The sequence below is a fragment of the Monodelphis domestica genome, chromosome 3, assembly GCF_027887165.1.
Source record: "Monodelphis domestica isolate mMonDom1 chromosome 3, mMonDom1.pri, whole genome shotgun sequence".
Classification (NCBI taxonomy): Eukaryota; Metazoa; Chordata; class Mammalia; order Didelphimorphia; family Didelphidae; genus Monodelphis; species Monodelphis domestica.
The window spans coordinates 439602435-439627419 of NC_077229.1; the positions used below are offsets into that span (position 1 = coordinate 439602435).

At 37.7% G+C, this 24985-nt stretch overlaps 1 protein-coding gene across 1 annotated transcript in view; it reads right to left on the bottom strand.

Annotated features, from left to right (window-relative positions):
* The window catches only part of ADAMTS12 (ADAM metallopeptidase with thrombospondin type 1 motif 12), a 563652-nt gene that overhangs the window by 195570 nt on the left and 343097 nt on the right, over positions 1–24985 (bottom strand). The window contains exons 7-8 of the mRNA XM_003340624.4: positions 19368–19517; positions 432–575 (exon numbers count right to left, since the gene is read on the bottom strand). Coding sequence (XP_003340672.2) covers positions 432–575; positions 19368–19517 — 294 coding nt within the window. The remainder of the gene's footprint in view (positions 1–431; positions 576–19367; positions 19518–24985) is intronic.

Consider the following 24985-nt stretch of genomic DNA (forward strand, 5'->3'; position numbering starts at 1 on the left):
TGGGATGGGGACAATGTCAGAAGGGAGAAATGGATTGCTTCCTCCAAGTGACTATAAACTCTTGAGGGCAAGGACTACTTTGTTCATAGTCCTAACACTTAGTGTATACCTGGTACATAGAGGATAATAAATACCTGTGGAATACACCCAGATGAATGCTAGAGAATTATTACTAATAGGAGTCATAGAACTGGGTATAGAACTGGTTTTTATCTGATTTAGAAAGCAAGAAAAGGTGTGAAGAAGGGTCCCTCTGATTCCCCCAACACAGATTGTTCAGCACAGACCCTGCTAAGATCTGTAGGAGGTGTTTCCCTGAAATAGGCCATCTTTGGGGAATTATTAGAAAGTAAAGGAAGATCTTGGATGATTTGCCTTGGAGGAGGCTCAGGACTGGTTGTTTGGTAATTAAAAGCTCCTTAGTCACTTACTCAAGGAATCGGGTGATATAATCCTTGCTACATTTGGACCATGTGAGTGGAGTGGGGTCATACTGGAGCTGACGGGACATGATGTAGGGGTGCCTTCCCACAGGCTCACAGTCATTTTCTCTTCCATCATGTTGGATCCCAAAACTAGAAGGAATGTACACAGCACAAGAACAAGTAAAGCTGTATTAACCAAAGAGGAAATATACATTTCTCTAGGCCAAGATAAGTGTACCTGCTGTACTAAGTTAAGCATTATCATTCAATGTTGGAATGGGGAAAACAGGTTTAGCAAAGTACAGAATATCTCCCTCATTTAGGATGGGAAGGGGCAAAAGAGAAGGAGACTCCTGCCTTTGTTCTTCTTTGGGGATTACCCCAACCATGTCAAGGGTCAGGAGCTGTCAATCAAGCTTCATGCTCACTTGACTCACAGTCCCATCCCAAACCCAGCCAGCCTCTCCCAAATCCCTCCTCTTCTTACTCCAGCTAATTCATCCTATCACATACTTTCTAGTCTTGGGTTCCCCTCACTCAGTTCTCCTGAATATGGGAATGCAGGTTTTTAATCCTTCATTTACTTAAATTTGCTATCTTTGAAAAAAGCATTCAACTCTCCTTTAGGTTTCCTGAGAGTTCTTATTGCTGATTAGTGATAGGAAAGTGGTGTTTTATTTTCTTAGTAAATCTATGCTCCTAATAATATGGATACTCAAGTGCTGCAAATTGTGACCCACCCATTCCTTTTCATCCTAAGAAAGTCTTGTCCATGCCCTCTAATTTAGGAATTAGATTTAGGAATTAATTAGGAATTAATTTAGAATTAAATCTCCACTTAGGAATTGCCAGTAGGTTACAGATCTCCCCCAAGGATTTCTATCATTTCATGGGCACACTCAAGGCACTTTGATTTGTCCATCAATATTCCTTATTTGTCCTACATAACTGACCCTGACCCATCCTTTTCAATCAGAAAAAGATGGCAATGAAAAAGCAGTGTCGGAGGAAAGAATGCTGGAACTGGACTTCATTGAATCTCATTAGACAGGTTTGAAGAGAGTTGAATGCTCCCTTTAATACTTACTAGCTGTGAAACAAAAGGAAGAGCACTTAACGTGCAATTTGTTTGCATTTCCACAATGATAAAATGACAACTATAATAACTGTACTTCCTATGGGGTTTTGTGAGGAGCAAGTAAGCAGAGTGAATGTGAAGTGCTATATAGATTTCAGTTATCACCATCATCATCGTCATCATTACCAATATCATCATTATTAACATCAGAACCAAGGTAGAATAGTGAATTATGGTCATTAAGACCTAGACTCAATTCCCATCTCTGACGGATACTGGTTGTGGAACCTTAGATAAATTACTTAAACTCTCAAGGCTTGAGGCCCTTTTCTAAGATTAAGTTACAAAACCATTGCCATCTGTATTAGTAAAGGGAGTTCCTTTGCCAGAAGTTCCCTACACCAATGACATCACAAGCCTGCTATGCCCATCATATCCACCACAACAAAATCATCCTATATTTCTTGGGTGGTTATTCTTGTGCTACTACACACACACACACACACACACACACACACTTCCTTCTTGGGGGTCTATTGCAGTTCATTTTGCCCATCATTTCATGTCTTTCCATTATCCAAAGTGTGAATTCTTTGAATTATGTTCTGTGATTTAGGGTAAAGTGGCAAAGAAGATAGAATGATTGGATCTGGAGTCAGGAAAACTGACCATCAAGTTCAGGTTCAGACACTAGTTTTGTGACCTTGCACAAGTAACTCAACTTCTCTCAACCTGAGTGTCCTTAACTGTAAAATGGAGATAATAATAGCAGCTACATACCCATTTTGTTATGAGGATCAAGTGAGAAAATATTTGTGAAGCAATTGGCATAGTACTTGGTACATGGGAAGCACTATACATTTAGTATGGTAGTTATACAGCATCACTGAGAAAATACTGGTACTAGAAAGATGAGTTTTCATGACGGGGTCCTCCTCACCATCACTGCACAGGTCTCCAAGAAATTTGACCTATTTCTTTGCTCCTGTTCAATCCTGGATCCAGTTTACTGTCTACCACTAATCCAAGATATGTTTCCTGATGGCTTGATCTCAATGGACTATGCGTCTCACTATATACACAGTCTAAACAAGTTATTTTTCATCTATATCCTGTCTGTTAAACTTGGTAGCAAGATGGGCAGTATGGCAGGATGGATGTAGAGCTGGCTCCTGAGTCAGGAAGGCTTGGGTTCAAGCACCATCTCTTGACACAAAATCAATTTTGGCTTTGGTACTTAACATCGGATAACAGAGTTAGGGTTCTAGGAGATATTAGAGTTATCTAGTACAACCTTCTCATTTTATAGTTGAAGAAAGAGTCCTAGAGAGACAGTGAGATTTTGCCCAAGGCTTTATAGAGCAGAACCTAGGTCCTCTGACTCTAAATCCATCAGCTTTTCCACTGCAACAATCACTTCAGGTCTTGAGTCTCAGTTTTCTCATCTTAAAGTGGGGGTTATAACACGCCACCTCTGTTCACAGGCATGATAGGAGAAAATTGTTTCATAAATTTTAAAGCTTCATGTCGGTGAATTAGTTTTATTTAACCCAGTGGAATAGATTCTGTAAATAAACTTGCTGCTGTTAAACTTGGGATAGACTCTCTCAGCCTCATAGAAGGGCACTATTTTGCCTCTGAAACATTTCCTTTCTGGCAATCTTGCCTCCTCTTCACTGTTATCTGGAAGAAATTGAAATAGGCTGCTTTGAATGAAGAGAATATAAACTCCTGGCCATGGTCATGCCTGTAAGCTTGAATTATTTTTGCATCAAAGCTTCTGATTAAACATAAGCAGTTCTTCCTGCCTTGCAATGTGTAATAGTGTCTTGGGTAAGCGAGTGATTTTTGTATTCCTTTTATGAGAAGTTGTATTGACTTACATGTGATCCTTCACCTCTCTCCGACCTGACATGTACTCACAAAAGAGCCAAAGAATTAATCTATAAACCTCTCATCCCAATAATTACCTCTTTCAGAGGAGAATGTGGTTCAAAGCAATGGTTTATCTCAGCAGGTCCTCCCCAGACTACTCAAAATTCAATCTTTTCTGACTCATCAACTCCTCTCTGAGCTTCTTTGTTCAATAATTCGTCAAAGTTCTAAGCTACCAGCATTTCCCTGAGAGACTATAGGAACTTCCATCTTTCTAACATTGTCTGCTTCCATACACCAAGTCATATACCCAAGAACCACACCGTGCACTGATCTAATAGGTCCCAGGTGTTAGCCTAAGACTTTAAGAGGATTGACTGCTGAAAAACACATCTTTCCATCACTTAATGGATCTGATTTCTTCAGTGTTTTTTTTCTTTTCCCTTAGTTTTTACCTCTTATCTTCAGAAAACCTTCCTATGTTAAAAAGAAAAAGGACTCTAGAAAAACAGAATTAGAACCTGTGAGGGGCAACTAGGCAGCACAGTGGTTTGAGCTCCTGTCCTAGAGTTGAGAGGACCTGTGTTCAAATTCTACCTCATTTACTTCCTACCAGTGTGACCCTGGGCCAGTCACTTAATCCCAATTGCCTAACCCTTTCTGAGACAAAAGGTGAGGACCAAAAAAAAAATGTGGCTATGCTCTTGCTCTGTAGGAGTACTTCATTTTTGTTGTAAAGAGAGCATGGAGAGAAGATGTATTATGATAGAGTAAGAGAGAAGCTTTGCCCTGCAAATCAGAAGATGCTGGGGCTTTGACTCTAGTTCTGTCACTCCTGGGGTTATTGGGGAAATAATAATAATAATAGTTCACATTTATGGAATTGTAAGGGACTGGTTTACTTATTATCATTGGTAATAACTTGAGGACACTAATCCTTTTTTCATGACTTTATTTCCCCACAGACTAATAGTGCTTCACATATACCAACAAATCAAAGATCAGTGACTTTGGTGGTCTGGGAAAGTCTTAAAAATTTGACTGAGCTCAGAGCTAGTAACAGATTGCCCATATTCTGAAGGGTATTAAATTTATCAGAGGTAAAATTCCCAACTCAGGCCTTTCTGACTCCAAGTCCACCACTCTGTCCATTATACCACGGATCCTCTGTTTTTCCCATAGTTAATGCTAGATAAATGTTCATTGAGTTGGATTTGATCCTCATTACAACACTTTGAAGTAAATAATGCAGGTAAACCCATCTTTACAGGAGGCTCTAGTCCATTTACCTAGTCAGTGGAAGATCTAGAAATCATACTCAGATTTTTCTATTCTAAGACTAGTTTTATTTCCACTAGACTATGTTACCCCTCCCTAGCTTGATGGGCAAGTCATGACTTTCCTGTGTACCAGCTTCCTCATTTGTAAAATGATGGGGTAATTAGTTTATAGGATTTAGAGCTGTCAGGGACTTTCAAGGCCATTTAGTTCAATCCCCTGATTTTACAGATGAGAAAACTAGGAATCAGAGGAGCTAGGGAACTTTCTCAAGGTCATAGAGTGACTAAGTAGTAAAATCAGAATCCAAACTGGTCTTCCAACTTTAAATCCAGTATTTTTCCTCTTGTACTACTGGTGTGCCTTGTCTCAGAGACTTTGCCCTGCAAGTATTCAAGACTGACTACAGTGGGGCTACTCCGAGGGGATACTGGGGAGAGGGAAGCTTGTCCAGAGCACTGAAGCATGGGACCTTTTATTTACTGAGCAAGGAGGGAAACAGGCTGGGCTGGCTCCTCTGTTCTGATGAATTGCTTTCTTACTTGCTTTGTTTGTAACTTATTTGCTATTCACTGGTCACAGATTTGGCAAGTTCATACAATAGGAGTAGATTAACAGAGAGAAAAATATATACTAAGCAGCATCATGGATTTTATCTGTTCATTTGGACCTGTTTTATGACAGTATTTCTTCGACAGGGATGAGGCTCACATCTGTAAATAACACCTATTACAACATTTAGATTAAAAAAAAAACTATTTACCTTAATTCATGCCTCATTTTCTGAGCCTGTCATAGGCACCATGATAGGTCACAGAATCCAACAGTGGATGAAATTAGAAGTTTACTTACTGTCTTTCAAGGGCTTGTATATTTTGTTATATTGCCATCATTAAAAAAGATTTCAGAGCCATTGGTTAAACATATTTTAAGTCCTTCCAAGGAACTGTGTTTCTGTTATCTGTCACCAGAAGGTAATTAGAGGTAGTATAGTCAAGAGGGAAGATTTGCTAAACTTAAAGGCACAGGAACTGAGTTCAAATCCCATATCTGCCACTTCCAACCTGGATAAACTTGGGAAAGTCATCTAACATCTTGGGATCTCAATTTCCTCATATGTAAAAAGAGGGGGTTGGTTCAGATGATAAATCCCCTGCCAGGTTCCTCAAGTCTATGTGTCTTGATTTACAATATTATGATCCTAACTAATTAATCTGTATAAAGTGAGAAGCAGCAGTTAAGATTACTACCGGCATACAGAAATGTGCTTAATTCTGCTACCATAAAACATATGTGTCAACACACACACATTTATATACATACACATGTGTCTATATATGTATGCAAGCATGTATATTTAAGTATAGGAACTATAAGAGAAGCTGGTTAACTTCCATCTAGGCAAGATAGCCCATAGAATGGTATAGTACAAAGAGTATCAGAACTAGGAAAAGAGGAGATTTATATTTGTATCATTCTTCTGACATTTGAGTACCTATTTTGATCCTTCATCTTCTCATCAAGAAAATGGGGCTATCTACTTCAAACGGCTATTGAGAAAATCAAATGAGTCTAAGTCTGTAAGGGTCTTAGACCATAATGTGTTTTTATTTTTGCCGTTGTTGTTCAGTCATATCCAACTCTTCATGACCTTATTTGGGCTTTTCTTGACAAATTAGATGGAGTGGTTTGGCATTTCTTTCTCTAGTTCATTTTACAGACAAGGAAACAGCCACAAATGGGGTTAAGTTACTCACCCAGGGTCACACAGCTAATGAACATCTGACACCAGATTTGAACTCAGGTTTTCCTGACTCCAGGTCTGGTGCCCTATATACTGAGTCACTTAGCCAAGGCAGATGTATTTTATACTTATGTATATTTATGCATGTTAGATGCATATTTTACATACAGTTTTTATCCTACAGAATACATAATAAAATCTTTTAGTTATGGCTTACAAAAGGTAGAAATGGCATTTCTGATTACAAATTTAAACCTTAATTAATTCCTTTGGGGAATGTTTGCTGGAGGCCCTCATACCATCACTGGCTGTCAAGGTCTTTCGGGGCTGTCAATGCCCTGAAAGATTATTGCCTATTACCCCCTTCCTTTCCCTCTTCACAGAGCCACATTCACTCCCATTACAAGACAAGCAAGCCAAGAACATCAATCACCTTCAAGACATACGCCACTGAATTCTGCGCAGAATTCAGACAGAAACCAAGCAACATTGCTTTAAAGTAACAGAAGAAAAATAGAATTTGTAAATTGAATAAAATCCCAAATCTGGTCTGTCATTAAATTGCCCTCTAACCCTGTACCTAACTACAAAATGTTTTGTTACCCATCTCGTAAGTAATTGTGATTGATTGTGAAAGTTATCCAAAAGTAACAATGATTCTCTTAGGTCAGGGAGAACTAACCTCTAGATCACTCTGTTTATGTCATTCATCTACAGAAACAATGTTTCATTGACTATCTCCTTAGGCTATGCGTCTTGTTGTTAAGTTCCATGGAAACATATATGTAGAAAATTGATTGTGTGTCAAAGGATTATGTAATCACCAGTCTATATAATAAACGAACCTCTGTGCTATGGCAGAACACCATGTGATGCCTATGCATGTGGGCGTGAGCACACAGTATCTATCATCTCCATTACTCGACCAGATTGTCACACTTGGAGAGACCTTGGACCCTCAGAGAGACTGCTGGATGGCTCTCCTTAAATGTTGATTCTTACCTTTGGGGTAATTTTGACTGTTTCTGACCAGTCCACTTTTTTCCTATTTCTACTCATTTACTAGTTATGAGTATATTCATTAATTGTTTTTCAGAGGACTGATGCTTACTTTAATCACGAAATGTCTTGAAGTAGCTCTTAAATTATTCTGGCAAAAATCACCTCCCCTAGTCTTATGGTGCAAGACTTTGTGAGTGTGTTGTAAGAATGTCTTGTCATCCAATTCTCTTTCTTCAGTGCCTCAAACATCCTTTTAAAAGGGTTAAATAGCACTGCCTTTCCCATCTGTTTCTAATTTCCTCCTTCAAGGAAACTTCTGTCACCTAAAGGATGATACCATCTTGCTTTTTAAAAAAAGAGCTAGACCCTTTATTAATAATAAAAATATTAAATAATAATAATAACTTACTATGGCACTTTATGGTTCATAAGACACTTTTCTCACAACAATTCTGGGAGGCAGGTAGACCAAGTAATCTCTGTAGACCCATCTGGGCTTCATCTGAAGTGAAATTAAACAGCTAAACCATATAAGCTCTCAGGTCTTTTCTAGCTCAAGTCTAAGGCTATCATCCCATCATCTCATCCCATTATATAAGTAAGGAAACTGAGATTCAGAGAAGTTAAGACTTACCTAATATCAGAGAACTAGTGTAGGCATCAGCAAATCAGAACCCAGGTCTTACAGCCTTCTAGCACTTCCACTCCATTAGTATGATTTAAAGGGAACAAACTATAAATTTAAAGAGTTAAACAGTCTCTGTTTTCCATGAGTACAAGTTTTATTCAGTGGTGTACAGACACAGCATAGTGTGGTGTTAAAAGGAGAAGGCTACTAGAGGGCAGAGTGAATTGAGAGTCAGGCCTACAGACAGAAGGTTCTGGGTTAGAAACTTGAGGACACTATTCCTTTTTTCATGACTTTATTTCCCCCAAAGCTAACAGTGCTTCACATGTACCAGCAAGTCAAAGATTAGTGATTCTGGAGGTCTGGGAAAGTCTTAAGAATTCTGCTGAAATTCAGAGCTATTAACAGATTGCCCACAATCTAAAAACTAATAAATATCAGAGGTATAATTTCTTTTTATTTTTTGACATTATTTTTTATTTGGTCAATTTCAAATATTACTTTGGTTACAAAAATCATTTTCTATTCCTTCCTCCCTCCCCCAACCCCTCCCATAACTGATGCGCAATTCCACTGGTATTACATATGTCCTTGATCAGAACCCGTTGTGATGTTGTTGGTGTTTACATTAGGATGATCATTTAGAGTCTACATCCCCAATCATATCCCTCTAGATCCATGTAATCAAGCAGTTTTTACTCCCACAGTTTTTCCTCTGAATGTGGATAAGTGTTTTTTCTCATAGATCCCTCCGGGTTGTTCAGGATCACTGCATTGCCACTAATGGAGAAGTCCATTACATTTGATTGTACCACAGTGTATAAGTCTCTGTGTACAATGTTCTCTTGGCTCTGCTCCTTTCACTCTGAATCACTTCCTGTAGGTTGTTCCAGTTCCCATGGAATTCCTCCACTTTATTATTCCTTTTTTTAAAAATTGTTATTTGTAATTTCAAACATTGTTCCTTGGTTACAAAAAATCATTTTATTTCCCTCCTTCCCCTCCTCTACCCCTCCGATAGCCGATTCACAGTTTAACTGGGTATCGCCTGTGTTCTTGATCAGAACCTCTTTCCATGTTGTTGGTATTTGCAATAGGGTGTTCATTTGGAGTCTATTTCCCATTCATATCCCCTTTGACCCATGTCATTAAGCAGTAGTTATTCTTTAGTGTTTTTACTCCCACAGTTTTTCCTCTGGATGTGGATAGTGTTTTTTTCTCCTGTACCCCTCTAGGTTGTTCACTTTATTATTCCTTTGAGCACAATAGTATTCCATCACCAACATATACCACAATTTGTTAAGCCATTCCCCAATTGAAGGGCAGCCCCTCATTTTTCAATTTTTTTTTGCCACCACAAATAGCTCAGCTATGAATATTCTTGTACATATAATTTTCCTTATTATCTCTTTGGGGTACAAACCCAGCAGTTCTATGGCTGGTTCAAAAGGCAGACAGTCTTTTAGTGCCCTTTGGACACAGTTCCAAATTGCCCTCCAGAATGTTAATGTCCGGACTTTGCCACATCCCTTCCAGCATTCATTACTTTCCTTTGCTGTCATGTTAATCAATCTGTTAGGTGTGAGGTGATACCTCAGAGTTGTTTTGATTTGCATTTCTCTGATTATAAGAGAATTAGAACACTTTTTCATGTGCTTATTAATGGTTTTGATTTCTTTGACTGAAAATTGCCTATTCATGTCCCTTGCCCACTTATCAATTGGAGAATGGCTTGATTTTTTCTACAATTGATTTAGCTCTTTGTAAATTTGAGTAATTAGTCCTTTGTCAGAGGTTTTTGTTATGAAGATTGTTTCCCAGTTTGTTACTTCCCTTCTGATTTTGGTTACATTGGTTTTGTTTATACAAAACCTTTTTAATTTGATGTAGTCAAAATTATGTATTTTACATTTTGTGACTCTTTCTAAGTCTTGCTTGGTTTTGAAATATTTCTCTTCCCAAAGGTCTGACATGCATACTATTCTGTGTTCACATAATTTCCTTATAGTTTCCTTCTTTATGTTCAGGTCATTCACCCATTCTGAGTTTATCTTGGTGTAGGGTGTGAGATGTTGATCCAAGCCTAATCTCGCCCACACTGTCTTCCAATTTTCCCAACAGTTTATATCAAATAGTGGATTTTTGCCCCCAAAGCTGGGATCTTTGGGCTTGTCATAGACTGTCTTGCTGAGGTCACTTACCCCAAGTCCATTCCACTGATCCTCCTTTCTGTCTCTTAGCCAGTACCAAATTGTTTTGATGATCACTGTTTTATGTATAGTTTGAGATCTGGTAATACAAGGCCACCTTCCTTTGCATTTTTTTTTTCATTATTTCCCTGGATATCCATGATCTTTTGTTCTTCCAAATGAACTTTGTTATGGTTTTTTCTAATTCAGTAAAAAAAGTTTTTTGTTAGTTCGATTGGTATGGCACTAAATAAATAGATAAGTTTGGGTAAGATGGTCATTTTTATAATGTTACCTTGTCCTACCCATGAACAATTAATGTTTTTCCAATTGCTCAGATCTAGTTTTAGTTGTGTGGAAAGTGTTTCATAGTTGTGTTCATATAGTTCCTATATTTGTCTTGACAGATAGATTCCTAAGTATTTTTTATTATCTAGGGTGATTTTTGAATGGAATTTCTCTTTCTAATTCCTGCTGCTGAGATGTGTTGGAGATATATATAGAAATGCTGATGACTTATGTGGGATTATTTTGTATCCTGTTACTTTGCTAAAGTTGTTGATTATTTCCACTAGCTTTTTAGTGGATTCTCTAGGATTCTTTAAGTGGACCATCATATCATCTGCAAAGAGTGATAGCTTGGTCTCTTCATTGCCAATTTTAATACCTTCAATTTCTTTTTCTTCTATAATTGCTACTGCTAGTGTTTCTAGTACAATGTTAAATAATAGCGGTGATAATGGGCAGATGATGTTGACTGATGGTTTTAGATACTTTATTATTATTTTTAGGAAAGATCCTTCTATTCCTATGCTTTCTAGTGTTTTCAATAGGAATGAGTGTTGTGTTTTGTCAAAGGCTTTTTCTGCATCTATTGAGATAATCATGTGATTTTTGTTGGTTTGCTTGTTGATATGGTCAATTATGTGTATAGTTTTCCTGATATTGAACCATCCTTGCATTCCTAGTATAAATCCCACCTGATCATAGTGAATAATCCTCCTGATCACTTGCTGGAGTCTATTTGTTAGTATCCTATTTAAGATGTTTGCATCTATATTCATTAAGGAGATTGGTCTGTAGTTTTCTTTCTCTGTTTTTGACCTGCCTGGCTTTGGAATCAGTATCATATTTGTGTCATTAAAAGGAATTTGGTAGAACTAACTCTTTGCTTATTATGTCAAATAGTTTGTTTAGTACTGGAGTTAGCTGTTCTTTGAATGTCTGATAGAATTCATTTGTGAATCCATCAAGCCCTGGGGATTTTTTCTTAGGGAGTTCTTTGATGACCTGTTCAATTTCTTTTTCTGATATGGGATTATTTAAGAATTCTATTTCTTCTTCTGTTAATCTAGGCAGTTTATATTTTTGTAAATATTCATCCATATCACCTAGATTGCCATATTTATTGCCATATAATTGGGCAAAATAGTTTTTAATGATTGCCTTAATTTCCTCTTCATTGGAGGTGAGTTCTCCTTTTCCATCCATCATACCATTAATTTGGTTTTCTTCTTTCTTTTTTATATTAGATTGACCAGTACTTTGTCTATTTTGTTTGTTTTTTCAAAATACCAGCTTCTAGTCTTATTTATTAGTTCAATAGTTCTATCACTTTCAATTTTTATCAATTTCTCCTTTAATTTTTAGGATCTCTAATTTGGTTTTCTTCTGGGGGGTTTTAATTTGTTCACTTTCAAGTTTTTTGATTTGCATATCCAATTCATTGACCTCTGCCCTCCCTAATTTGTTAATATATGAACTCAAGGATATAAATTTTCCCCTGAGTACTGCTTTGGTTGCATCCCATAGAGTTTGAAAGGATGTCTCATCATTGTCATTTTCTTCAATGAAATTATTAAGTGTTTCTATGATTTGTTCTCTAACTAACCAATACTGGAGAATCATATTACTTAATTTCCATTTTTGATTTGCCTCTCCATGTACCCTTAGTGATCATTATTTTTATTGCCTTATGATCTGAAGAGTTTGTATTTATTATTTCTGCTTTTCTGCATTTTTATGCCATGTATTTATGACTTAGTATATGGTCAGTCTTTGTGAATGTACCATGTAGTATTAAAAAGAAGGTGTATTCCTTTTTGTCCCTATTTATTTTTCTCCATATATCTATTAACTCTAATTTTTCTATGATTTAATTCACATATTTTACCTCTTTCTTATTTATTTTTTGATTTGATTTATCTTAAGTTGATAGTGGTAGGTTCGGTCTCCACTAGTATAATTTTACTAGCTATTTCCTCCTTCAATTCTGCTAGTTTCTCCTTTAGAAATTTGGATGCTCTACCATTTGGTGCATACATGTTGATTAGTTATATTTCCTCATTGTCTATACTCCCTTTTATCAGGATGTATTTACCTTTCCTATCCCTTTTAATCAGGTTTATTTTTACTTTGGCTTTGTCTAATATCATGATTGCAACTCTTGCCTTCTTTCTATCAGTTGAAGCCCAAAAGGTCTTGCTCCAACCTTTAACTCTGACCTTGTGAGTATCTACCTGCATCAGGTGTGTTTCTTGTAGATAACATATGGTAGGATTTTGGATTCTAATCCACTCTCCTATTCATCTACATTTTACGTGTGAGTTCATTCCATTCATGTTCAAAGTTCTGATTGTCACTTGTGAATTCCCTAGCATTTTGATATCCTCTCTTAGTCCTGTCCTTTCTTCTTTTGCTATATCCTTTTAAACCAGTGGTTTACTTTTAATCAATCCCCCTAATCCCCTCCCTTGATATGCTTCCCTTTGTAGTCCCTCCCTTTTTGTTCCCTTCTTGTTTTTTTTTTTATTTAGGGTCTGTTAAGTTCCCTCCCCACTCTCCTTCCCTCACTTTTAGTATTCCCTCCCCCCTACCCTCCTTATTTTTCCCTTCTCCCTTACCCTGTCAGATAAAATAGAATTCAATATCTCAATGGATCTAGATGCTCTTCCCTCTCAGAACTGATTTCACTGAGAGTAAGTTTTAAGTATTACCTATTAGCACTCTATTCCTCTCCTTCTTGTAAGAGTATTCTTCCACTCCCCTTCCCATCTGTATCTTCATGTGAAACAGATTATGCTATTTGTTTTATTTCTTCAAGTATCTCTTGGTACCATCTTTGATTCCCCCCCACACTTTTTTCTTTTTCTTTTTGCCTATCATCTTATAGCCCTTAATTTCCCAATCTTTTCCCTTGAGTGATTCTTCTAATTACTATAATAATGATTAAAATTTTTGAGTTACAAATAACATTATCCCCATATATTAATATATATAATTTGATCTAATTATATCCCTTAAAGAAGAGAGTTTGAATAAGAAAAAAAAAAACATTTCCCCTTTTCCTTCTCTTTCTTATTTACCTTTTCATGTGTCTCTTGATCTTTGTGTTTGGATATCAAACTTTCCACTTAGTTTTGGTCTTTCCTTTATGAATACTTGGAAATCTATTTTGTTGAATGCCCATGCTTTCTCCTGGAAGTATATAGTTAGTTTTGATGCATAGGTGATTCTTGGTTGAAGACCCAGTTCTCTTGCCTTTCTGAATATCATGCTCCAGGCCTTGCAGTCCTTTAGTGTGGAGGCTGCCAGGTCTTGTGTGATCCTGATTGGTGCTCCTTGGTATCTGAAGTGTCTCTTTTTGGCTTCTCATAGAATTTTCTCCTTAGCTTGAAAGCTCTGGAATTTGGCAATTACATTCCTGGGAGTTGTCTTTTGGGGGTTTAGTGTAGAGGGTGTTCTATGAACTCTTTCAATGTCTATTTTGCCCCCTTGTTCAAGAACATCAGGGCAGTTTTCTTGGATGATTTCTTGTATTATGATGTCAAGATTTCTGTTTATTTCTGGCTTTTCAGGTAGACCAATGATTCTCAAATTGTCTCTCCTTCCTCTGCTTTCCTGCTCTGTCACCTTGTTATTGAGATATTTTATATTTTCTTCTATTTTGTCAGTGTTTTGACTTTGCTTTATTAATTCTTACTGTTTTGCAAGATCATTGGTTTTCAGTTCCTCAATTCTGGTCCTTAAGGCCTGGTTTTTTTGTTATAATCTTTTGGTTTTCTTCTTTAATTTTTTGGTTTTCTCTTTGAACCATTTCCCATTTCTCTTGCCAGAAGGCTTCCACTTTTAGATAAGGTCCAATTTAAATTCTTCCAAAGTTTATGGACAGTTTCCATTTTTTGGGAAGGTTTTGGGTTCATTTGAATTTTGTCCTGTATTTCCTTTGTAGCCTGGGTTTTTCCTATATAAAATTTTTCAAAGGTCACTGCCTTTTTTGTGTGTTTCTTGGAGGATGTTTGCCCCTGGGCAGAATTTGCCATCACTGTGGATGTTTTACCTTCCCTTTTTAGTTAGAAATCTGAGTGACCTGGGCAGATTCTCTGTGTATGGAGTTAAGGAGCAAGGATTTTGCCTGAGGCAAGCTCTTGAATCTCCACAGCCTCTGCTGTTCGCAGCTCTTCTCTGTATGGGAAAGCCCACCATCTGTGCTCCTCCATCTGCCGAGATTTCAGGTATATCTGCTCTCTGGGGTAGGTCTTTGGTGGACTTCGTTAGCTCCCAAGGACCTAGAGGTGCCCCTTTCTCGCTCTAGAAGTGCCCCTTGCTCACTTGCTGATTCTGGCGCACGCTGGCTCTGACTCTGGTTCCATAGGTGGGGTAGGGGAGGGTAGATCAGCTCACATTTGGGCGGGAGCTTTTTCACGCCCTTTTAGTGTGGAAATGCCCAAATCTCACATACCTTCAATGCTGTGCTCTACTATAGCGTCCCTCCATTCTTATGAAAATGTGTTTTTTTTTGGTCTTTTGTGGTAGTCTATATCAGTGGGTGCTGGGGAGAGGAAGAGTCCCACATCTAGACTGCCACCATGCTTACCTGGAAGTGTGAGGTATAATTTCCAAGTCAGGTCTCCCTGACTTCAATGACACCACTCTGTCCATTATACCTGCATTTCCCATGCTCATTGCATTGGATTTGATCCTCATTACAACACTTTGAGGTTGTAATGTTGATACTTCCTAACTGTATGACCTTGGGCAAGTCACTTAACCCTCATTGCCCAGCTCTTATTATTCTTCTGCCTCAAAACAAATACCCAGTATTAAATATAAGATGGAAGATAAGTGTTTTTTTAATTAGAAAAAAAAAATAAAAGCAGGATGCTGGCAGTCAGGAGACCTAGGTTTTTGTTCTGATTCTCTCTATCACTTACTGCTTTAGTAACTTGCCCTTAGGGATTATGAAACTGCATCAAAGGGCTCCTCACCTCCCTCACAGGGTTAAGCAAGCACATATAATATGTGAAATGCAAATGAAATAAAGGATGTGAAATGCATAAATAATTGGACAAAGGTACAGCACTATCAATGTTATCGTTATTAGCATTCATTTCCATCCCAGTCACATCTCCTTTTCAAGGCTATGCATGTTTTCTTCTCCAGATAAATCATTAAAAATGAATGATTAATATTAAAAATTTAAATCATTAAAATGGTAACCAGAATGAATTACTCATCTGCTAATATAATCTTCTGTCCTCTGAGTTTTCTTTTGAGTCACTGTTAAAATGTAACAAATCTTCTGACTTGTGGAAGCACTGGGAAGCTGGGGTCCATCCTTCATTAATCTCCAAGCCCAGTTCTCCCTTCAAGAATTTGGCAACCCTCCTACAATTAGCTGATCAAATCAAATCAGCTAATATTAATGTTAATCTGGCTCTCTGTTTATTGGTATCTAATTTATAGCTTCAGAAGTTTCCAGCAAAAAGCAAGCTAGTTTCAATGAGTTATTTATTTCAGCACCAATCAGTTGGAAAGTTGCATTTATTCTCCCTCCAAAATATCTCTCCTTTCTACCACTTTTTTTTCTGCTTACATGGCTGTCCCATTAGCTCAGGCTCTTATCCTCTCTAGCTTGGACTAGTGAGTGAATGAAAGTATGAATGAACTATTGTGAAGAGGTTCCCAATTGATCTCCTTCTATACTCTCTTCCTCCTCTAATTTGTGCTCCACAGGGCTATCTCATTGATATTCCTAAAGCATGTTGTTACTATCCTGGTAAATAAACTCCAGTGGCACCTTCTTGCCTTTAGGATAAAATATAAACTGTTCTGTCTTTCAAAGCCCTTCATAATCTGGTGCTGGTCTACTTTTCCAGGCTTAGTGCACTCTCTGTTCTAGCCAATCTAACCCCTTTCTGGGGGACCTTTCACCTACTATCTTCATTCCTAGGAGGTATTTCTCCTCATCTCTACCATAGAGAAATCTCATTTATCTTCATGCTCAGTCCAGGTGCTACTTCCTACAAGAACCTTATCGTTATTTCTCTCTTCTTCTAACTCCTTCCCATGCCATACATTATTTCTAGCATCTTCCCTCCTGGCAAATAATGTGTATGTATACACAAACGTGTGTATATTTACATATATTTCCTGTATGTATGTATACACAATGCATGCATATGAACATATATTCACATATATACTGCATTGTATAAGTGTGCATATATAACTATTACATCATGTACCATATGTAACTTTTCTGAGTTCAAGTTGTTTTGCCCCCAAAACTGTAAGCACCTTGAGGGCAGGGACTATTTTGGTTTTGGCTTTGTATACTCCTCATTTCTCACCTGATCTCTGATCTTACTACTTTGAGATTACTTTGACTTTTCCACCTTGCCTCTGCTTTGAGTAACTTCCTGAGCCACCTTGCCCCACCTCACTCCTCATTTTCAGATTCCTTTTGTATGTAGTTTAATCTCATTAGAATACAGACTCTTTAAGGGCAGGGACTGTCTTTCAGTTGTTATTTTTATATCTCCAGAATTTAGCACAGTGCTTCCCATATAGTAGACATTTTAAAAAACGTTTATTGAGTGAATGAAAATTGAGAGCAGTGATGGTGTATCTTTTAGAAACCAAGGGCCCAAACTGAAACCCCATGTTGCATGTGAGCTGGCCCCTTCCCTCAGACAAGGGAGGGAGGAAGAACTCCCATTGGACTGCTGGGCAGAGCGGCGGGTGATGGGAGAAATGTCCACAAGTGCAGTGGAGAAGGGGAGGAGAGCAGTCCCCTCTGGCACTTGTGCCATAGATTTGCCAACATGGATCTCGAGGAATGAGTGGCACATAGTAGATGCTTAGTAAATCATTCATTGAATGAATGAACGAATGAATGAATGAATGTTTTCATTGTATATAAATCAAGTACTTTAAAGAAAAGTTACCCTGAATAAAAATAAAACAGTTCAAATGAGAAAACTATTTTCTGGAATATATCATTCCTCCTACATTATTCCAACAGATTCAAAATTGCTATGCTAAATTCTCAGGCCATCAGAGGCAGAATAGTTGGGCATGTAAGAATGTAGGTAGAGAAAAAAAGTATAGGGGATGCAAATGAAGAGAAAGACAATTAGGAATGGAGTCAAAATGTCTCTTGAAGGGCAGAAATAGCTTTCACCCCTGGCATGCCAAAGTTAATTTTTCATATATTTTCTCTCATTGCCATTAGCACTGAAGTGTGATGAATTCGAGTAAATTCTGTTTACTTCTTGGACCTGGTGTCAGCAAAGCCTCATTTCCTTGACCTAAGTGGGATAAAGGCAGCTAGGTGATTCAGTGAAAAGAGCTCAGGGTCTAGAGTCAGGAAGGCTCATCTTCCTGAATACAAATATGGTCTCAGACATTTTCTAGTTGTGACTTGTTTGCTCATTTGAAAAATAAACCAGAGAAGGAAACGGCAAACCATCTTTGCTGAGAAAATCCCAAATGGCATCATGAAGAGTTGGACGACTGAAAAACAACACAGCTTTTTTAGATCCAAGGCCTGCTCTCTATCCACTAAGCCACACTGGCTCTGGAGGCTACAAAGAAGTGGAAATTTTTTTTTTTTAATGGTGAGGGAAACAAATGAGAAAAATTATTTTTTCATTGGAGCCATGATATTGTACGACAGAAAACACAGAATCATCTGTCTGTAGAAGAGCTTAGTTTTCATGATCAATTCATAAGAGTCTCAAAATCTGTAGGGAGTTCAGATATGATCTAGTCAAGGGTTTCTTAAATTAGGGTCCTTGAATTTGTATTTTTAGAAATACATTTTTAATAATTGTCATTTCAAAACAAATTATTTCCTTTGTCATCTTATGTCTTACTTTTTGTACTTAAAAACTCTCTTCTGAGAAGGGGTCCATAGGCTTTATCAGATGATCTTTGGGGGTCCATGATACAAAAAAAGGTTAAGAACTTCTACTCTAGTCTAATTCCTCCAACCTGAAGAATAAATCTTCTCCAAAGCAGTCCCAAAGAGGGCTTATCTCAATTTGTAGACTTCCAGTGACAAAGGAAATCACTATGTCCCAAGGTAATTTTCCCATTTCTTCAACAGCTGAAATTATTAACTTTTCCCCTTCCATGTAACCAACATATACCTCCCTATAATTTCTATCCATTGATCCTAGTTCTACTTGCCAGGGCCAAGCAGAATAAGTCTAACCTTTCTTCCTTACAACAGCTCTTCAAATATTTAAAGACAACTTTCATGCCACCTTTAAATCTTCTCTACTTCAGGCTAACCAACTTTAATCATTTGAAAGGGATCATTTCAAGTCCCTTTACAATTTCACAGGAAGGAAGAATGGTATAATTGGAAAGAATTCTGGATTTGAAGCCAAAAGGCCAGGGTTCAAATTCTGACTCTCCCACTTAGTACCTTTTTGTCTTGGGGCAAATTAATTCATGTCTCTGGACCTCCATTTACTCATTTATATAATACAGCTTAATTAGATGGCCTCTAAGGTCCCTTGTAGCTCTAGGTCTTTGATTGTTTGATTTCTCCTCCTTCTACTTATGTTCCATTTTCTTGATGTGTTGCTACATTGCAATATTTAGAAGTGAACAGAGCACTGCAGGTATGGTCTGAACAGAGTAGAATTAAATACAATGAATATCACCTCCCTCATTCTGGATGTCAGTTTGATGGCAGCCTAAGAGAGTGATTTTGATGGTAGGAAAGGACAGCAATTTTGACTGCCACGTTACACTGTGGATACATAGGAAGCTCCATGCATAATAAATCTCCCAGATCTTTTTCTTATGAACTGCTGTCTAGCCATATCTCCTCTATCCTTATTTATGCTCTTACCTGTGTCCAAGTTCATGGGCAATTGTGAAAGCCAGGGGAAGTCCTGAATCTTCATTGATATTACAGCTCCGGTGAGGTTGACACATGCCAGAGAGATGAGACAGGCCTAAGGTTTCACAGGGATGATTAACTCCAGCACAGATATCTTTCCTAGAAATAGAGAATAAGGAAGCTGGTCATTGAAGACAATATTGAATGAAATATCATAAGAAAACAACCAATTATTGCATTAAGAACAATCTGGAATAGTCTGCAAGTATTTTTAAAATAAGAGATATGCATATCAAAAACGAATTTAAACTAAGTATCTATTAAAAATAACTAAGCTTTACTTTGGGATCATATTTTGTTGAGTTGACCATGGGACAGTGGACAGAGGACAAGCTCTGGAATCAAAGGATTTAGATTTAAGTTCCACCTCTGATGCTTACTCTCTGTGACCTGGGCGGATAGAAAAGTTGGAGGGGGGAAGAAGAGAAAGAAGGGAAGGGAGAAGAAAAGAATTAGCATAAGAATGATAATAACTATCATTTATATAGCACCTACTATGTGCCATGCCCTGTGCTAAATGCTTTATCTAATTTGTTGTTCAAAAACCTCCTATAAGACAGGTACTACAATTATCCCCATTTTACAAATTAGGAATTGAGGCAGAGATAGCTTAAGTAACTTGCCCAGAGCTAGGACCTGAGGCCAAATTTGAACTTATGTCTCCCTGACTCTTTATTCAATATGCCTCCTCCTCATCAACTAGGTCACAAGGAACAGGAGACAGTGAGGTACATTGGAAAACTTATTGACTTTGGAGTCACAGGACATGGGCTTGAGTTTCAGCTCTGCCACTAAATCACTTTGTGAAATTGGTCAAACCACTTTCCTTTGGACTTCACTTTCTTCCCTATAAAATATGAATGGAAGAAAAGGTCATCTCTAACCCAGTTACCTTCTAATCTTAAGCCAACCATTTTCTTCCTGGTCAAACAGAGACACTGTTAGCAAGTTACCAATATTCAGAGACATTAAATACAAATTTTTGAGTTTGATACTTAAAGCATACCAGGGTATATTCCCTATTCATGTTGCTATGCTTCTGTGTTCTCCAAATGGCAGGATACTAACTAGCTGGCTAGCTATGACTCAAACCATCTGTTTACCTCCCACTTTTACCCTGTTAGAACCAGGGCTCAATGGGCAGATAAAGAGATGGCCAGCAACTGAAAAATATATAGATCCAAGAGGGTGGCACTAGTGACCCAAGAAGGATTCAGCAGTGGGAAATAGGAAGAATGTGGGGCAGTAGGCAGAGTTCTCAGGAGAATATGGTAACTGGCACTGATTCAGACAAGATTGTTGACCTGGAATCGGAAAGGGCATAAGAAGGTGTATAGTCCAACTCCCTCAACTGCCAGAAGACAAACCTCCATTGAAGCTTGAGTTACAAGTTACTTCCTTGTCCACGATCACATATTAAGTGAGAGAGCTAAAAATCAAACATAGGTTGGTCCTCTGACTCCAAATCCAGCCCACTTACCGCCATGCCATGTTGTCTACTGTAAGGAAGTCTAGAAGTTGGTAGTGAGAATATACCCACAAAGGCTATGATTTTAGGGAAGAGGACATACCCCTGGGAGAACTATCACAAGTAAGGTATGGTCCCAGTTCCAAAGGAAAGGGGCATATGGACAAATACCAATCTAATTCATAGATATAGTTATTGGACTAAAGACAGTGATCACTGACAAGGCAAGAAATATCTAATTACTAGAACCAAGGCATAAGAAAGATTACTTGTTACTGATTTACACATTTATGGGTGCTTCTTTCCCCCCTAATTAGGGGACAGATTGGCCATAGGGCAGGGCTAAGATTTCAAGTGAGAGATAAGCAGCCCCAAATTAAGGGATATGGGATTAGGAGTCAGATTCAACATTATGCAGCTCCCTTCCCAGTGCTCCTTCAATTTGGCATGAGGAGTTTAGGACTTAGGACTGTTTCTCACTTTTATAAATTAGTATTTTTTTCTCATTTACCAGCTTCTTGTCATAACTGCTCAGATTGGTTCTAGTCAGACAAGCAACTACCATATTTCCCATACTAAAGAACTTCCTCACAAGTGTTCATAGGGTCCTTGTAGGGTCTAAACCAGGCTGATGGCATTTTTTTTCTTTCAAAATATTCATTTTTTAAACATGGCTAAATTGACTGTGTCTGGCACCATATATTCTCTTCACCTACAGTCCAGAAGGGAATAAAGCAAAGAGTATAGAAACACCTAACTCCCTTCCCACACACCTAGTTTTTAGTTTTTTCTCTGCACTCTTCACAGTGATTCCCAATAGCTCCAGGCCAAAAATGGGGAAAGGACAATAATGACAAAAACAACGATAATTGAAAATAATAATAATTGCTAACATTTATATAATACTTACTACGTGCTATATTTGGAATTACTATCTCATTTTATCCTTACAATGATCTAAGAAGTAAGTACTATTATAGTCCTGTTTTGTAATTGAGAAAACTGAGGCAAACAGAGTTTAAGATATTTGCCTATTTAAGAAATCAAGTCACTCCCCAATTGACATACGGTCAAGGGATATGAATAGGGAGTTTTCAGATGAAAAAATCAAAGCTATCAATAATCATATGAAAAAATGTTCTAAATGTGAAATGCAAATTAAAAAAAAAACTCTGAGGTACCATCTTATACCTATAAAACTGGCCAATATGACAGTAAAGAAAATAAATTGTGGAATATGATGATGATATAATACTATTGTGCTATAAGGAATGATGAACTGGATGATTTCAGAATGAACTGGAAAGACCTACATGAATGGGTACAGAGTGAAATAAGCAGAACCAGGGGAACACTGAACACAGTAACAGCAATATTGTGGAACGATCAAATGTTATAGACTTTGCTACTAACAGCAACACAATGATACAGGACAACTCTGAAGGACTTATGCCAAAGAATGCTATCCACTTATAGAGAAAGAACTGTTGGAGTAGAAATGCAAGAAAAAGCATATGATTAATCACTTGTTTATTTGGGCATATGATTTGGGATTTGGTTTTATAATATTACTCTCTTACAAAAATGAATAATATGGAAATAAGGTATTGCATGATAATTCATGTATAACTCAGTGGAATTGCTTGTCACCTCAGAGAGGGAAGAGAAAAAGGGGGATGAAGACAACATGAATCATGAAACCTTGGGAAATTCATGCATAAATTTATTACTGGAATAAAAAAGGGGGGGAAAAGAATGATTTGCCCAGTATCACATAGCTAGTAAATGCCTGAGGCCAAATTTGAACTCGGTCCTTCCCAATTCTAGGCCCAGCACTCTATCCTTTGCATCATCTAACTATTCCAAAGAATCCTAGGTCATCACAAGACATCTAGCTTGTTTAGGGTGCACCAAACTGTTCTAAAACACATGCTGAGACAAAATCATTTAAATGATTTCAAACAATTTCACAAAAGCTGCTAGCATGAGTAGTGATTACTTAAAGAGAAGAAAACATCTTGGCCAATACATGCATGACTCACTCAACACCAAAGCTATCATAAATTTCACTTCTAAGCCTGCAATGCATGGGGTTTGCGTGGGTGCTACTTTTGGCTACATGGTCTCTCCAGGCTTTGATGTCCGTTATTTTGTTGGATTGATGCTGGCACAGGGGAATCTTGCCAGTTTTCATTAGTCCATATTAGTCCATAACTAGAGCAATAACTGGGAAAATGAAGCCAGGTTCAAAGATTTCTATTTACAAAAAAGCACCAGGAAAAATTCTGTGCATGTTCTTTGCTAATGGCAACAACTGCCACTGGAATTTCCAAAGTGCTTTGTTTGGCCATTCTCCACAATCATTTTAATCCCTTTTGGACATGTAGGAACACCAACTAAACATTCTCCAGCCCTAAATAGCCATGCCGCCAATGGGACTTCATAGTCTATTTTTTTTTTCTTCTAAAGGGTCAGGAGTCCAGTTAAGGTAATAGTGACAGGTTAAAGATGAATGGAGCAAATGAATACTTAACAAACCTTTCTAATGAATATATTCTGAGGTCATTCAATTTAGTAAATATGGACTGAACTCCTGTTATACATCCAACAATGCACCTTAGGCAATACAGACAAACCGCCTTTTGGCATACTAACTCTTGCCTCAAGAAGCTGACTTTTTTTTTTAGTGCTGACATTATTTAAGCCCTGGGACCACCAGTTAAAAACTTCTTCTAGCACTTCTTGCCCCAATTCCCTACCATCTTCTCTGACATAGTTTGCCCATGCCTCTATACACACCCATACACACCAATTTTCAACCTACTATCTTCTAATCAAAACTATTTCTCATCTCCTTATCCACTGGTTTCTTTCCTGCTGCCTTCATATGCACCTAAATTGTCCCCATCCTGATAAAATCCTCACTAGGTTTTCTCCTCTCTTTAAATCATCATTCTATCTCTCCATGCATTCTTCCCCTTCCCCCTTTTTGTAAAATAAAAACCCTTACCCTCTGTTATAGAATCTATTCTATCTGTCCCAAGGCAGAAGAGCAATAAGGGTTAGCCAATGTTGTTAAATGATGTGCTCAGGGTCACACAGCTAGGAAGTTTCTGAGGCCAGGTTTGAAACCAGAACTTCCCATCTTCAGGTCTATATTTTCAAAGCCAAAGTCCTAGAAAAAAGTAATCTGTACCTGTTACCTCCACTTCCTCATCTCTTACTCCCCTCTAAACCCTTTGCAGTCTTGCTTCTAATCTCATCAGTCAGCTAAAACTGCTCTCCAAAATTATCACTGATCTCTTAGTTGCCACGTATTATAATCTTTTCTCAGTTCTCTAATGAATCTTGAATCTCTTATATTGCTGATCACCCTCCAGGATCCTCTCCCCTCTCTGGTTTTTGCATGACATTTTTTCCCTGTTGTTCCTATTCCTTCCTGCCAGACCACTACTTCTCAGTCTCCTTTGTCATTTATCTTCCAAATCATACCCCCTACTAGTAAAGGCTCTGTTTAGTGTCCCCCTTCTTTTTAAACTTTCTATTCTTTCCCTCTAAACTAGTGGTTCTCAACTCTCAATTTGTAGCAATGAGAATACATAATGCATATCAGGTATTTACATTCCGAATCATAACTATAGCAAAATTACAGTTTTGAAGTAGCCACCAAAATAATTTTTTGGTTTGGGGTCACTGCAACATGAGGAACTATATTGCGGGGTCACAGCATTAGAAAGATTGAGATCCACTGCAAACTGTCTCATTTGCTGACCTCATTCAGCTCTTGTGGTTTTAATATTGATTTCCATGTAAACAACTTCAATAGCCCTAGTGTCACCTCAGATCTAGTTGTGCATTTCCAATTGCCTATCAATGTTTCAAACTGCATGTTCCTTTGGCATCTCAGACTTAAACAGTCCCAAACTGAATTCATTTTTCTAGGCAAGCCTCCTCGTTTCTGTTGACACTATGATTGTTCCTGTTATTCAGGTTCACAACTTTCACATTATCCATGACTCACTTTCCTTCAGCCCACATATCTAATCAGTTGTCAAATCTTTCCATTCCTACCTCCAAAGAATCATGTAGCCATTGCCCT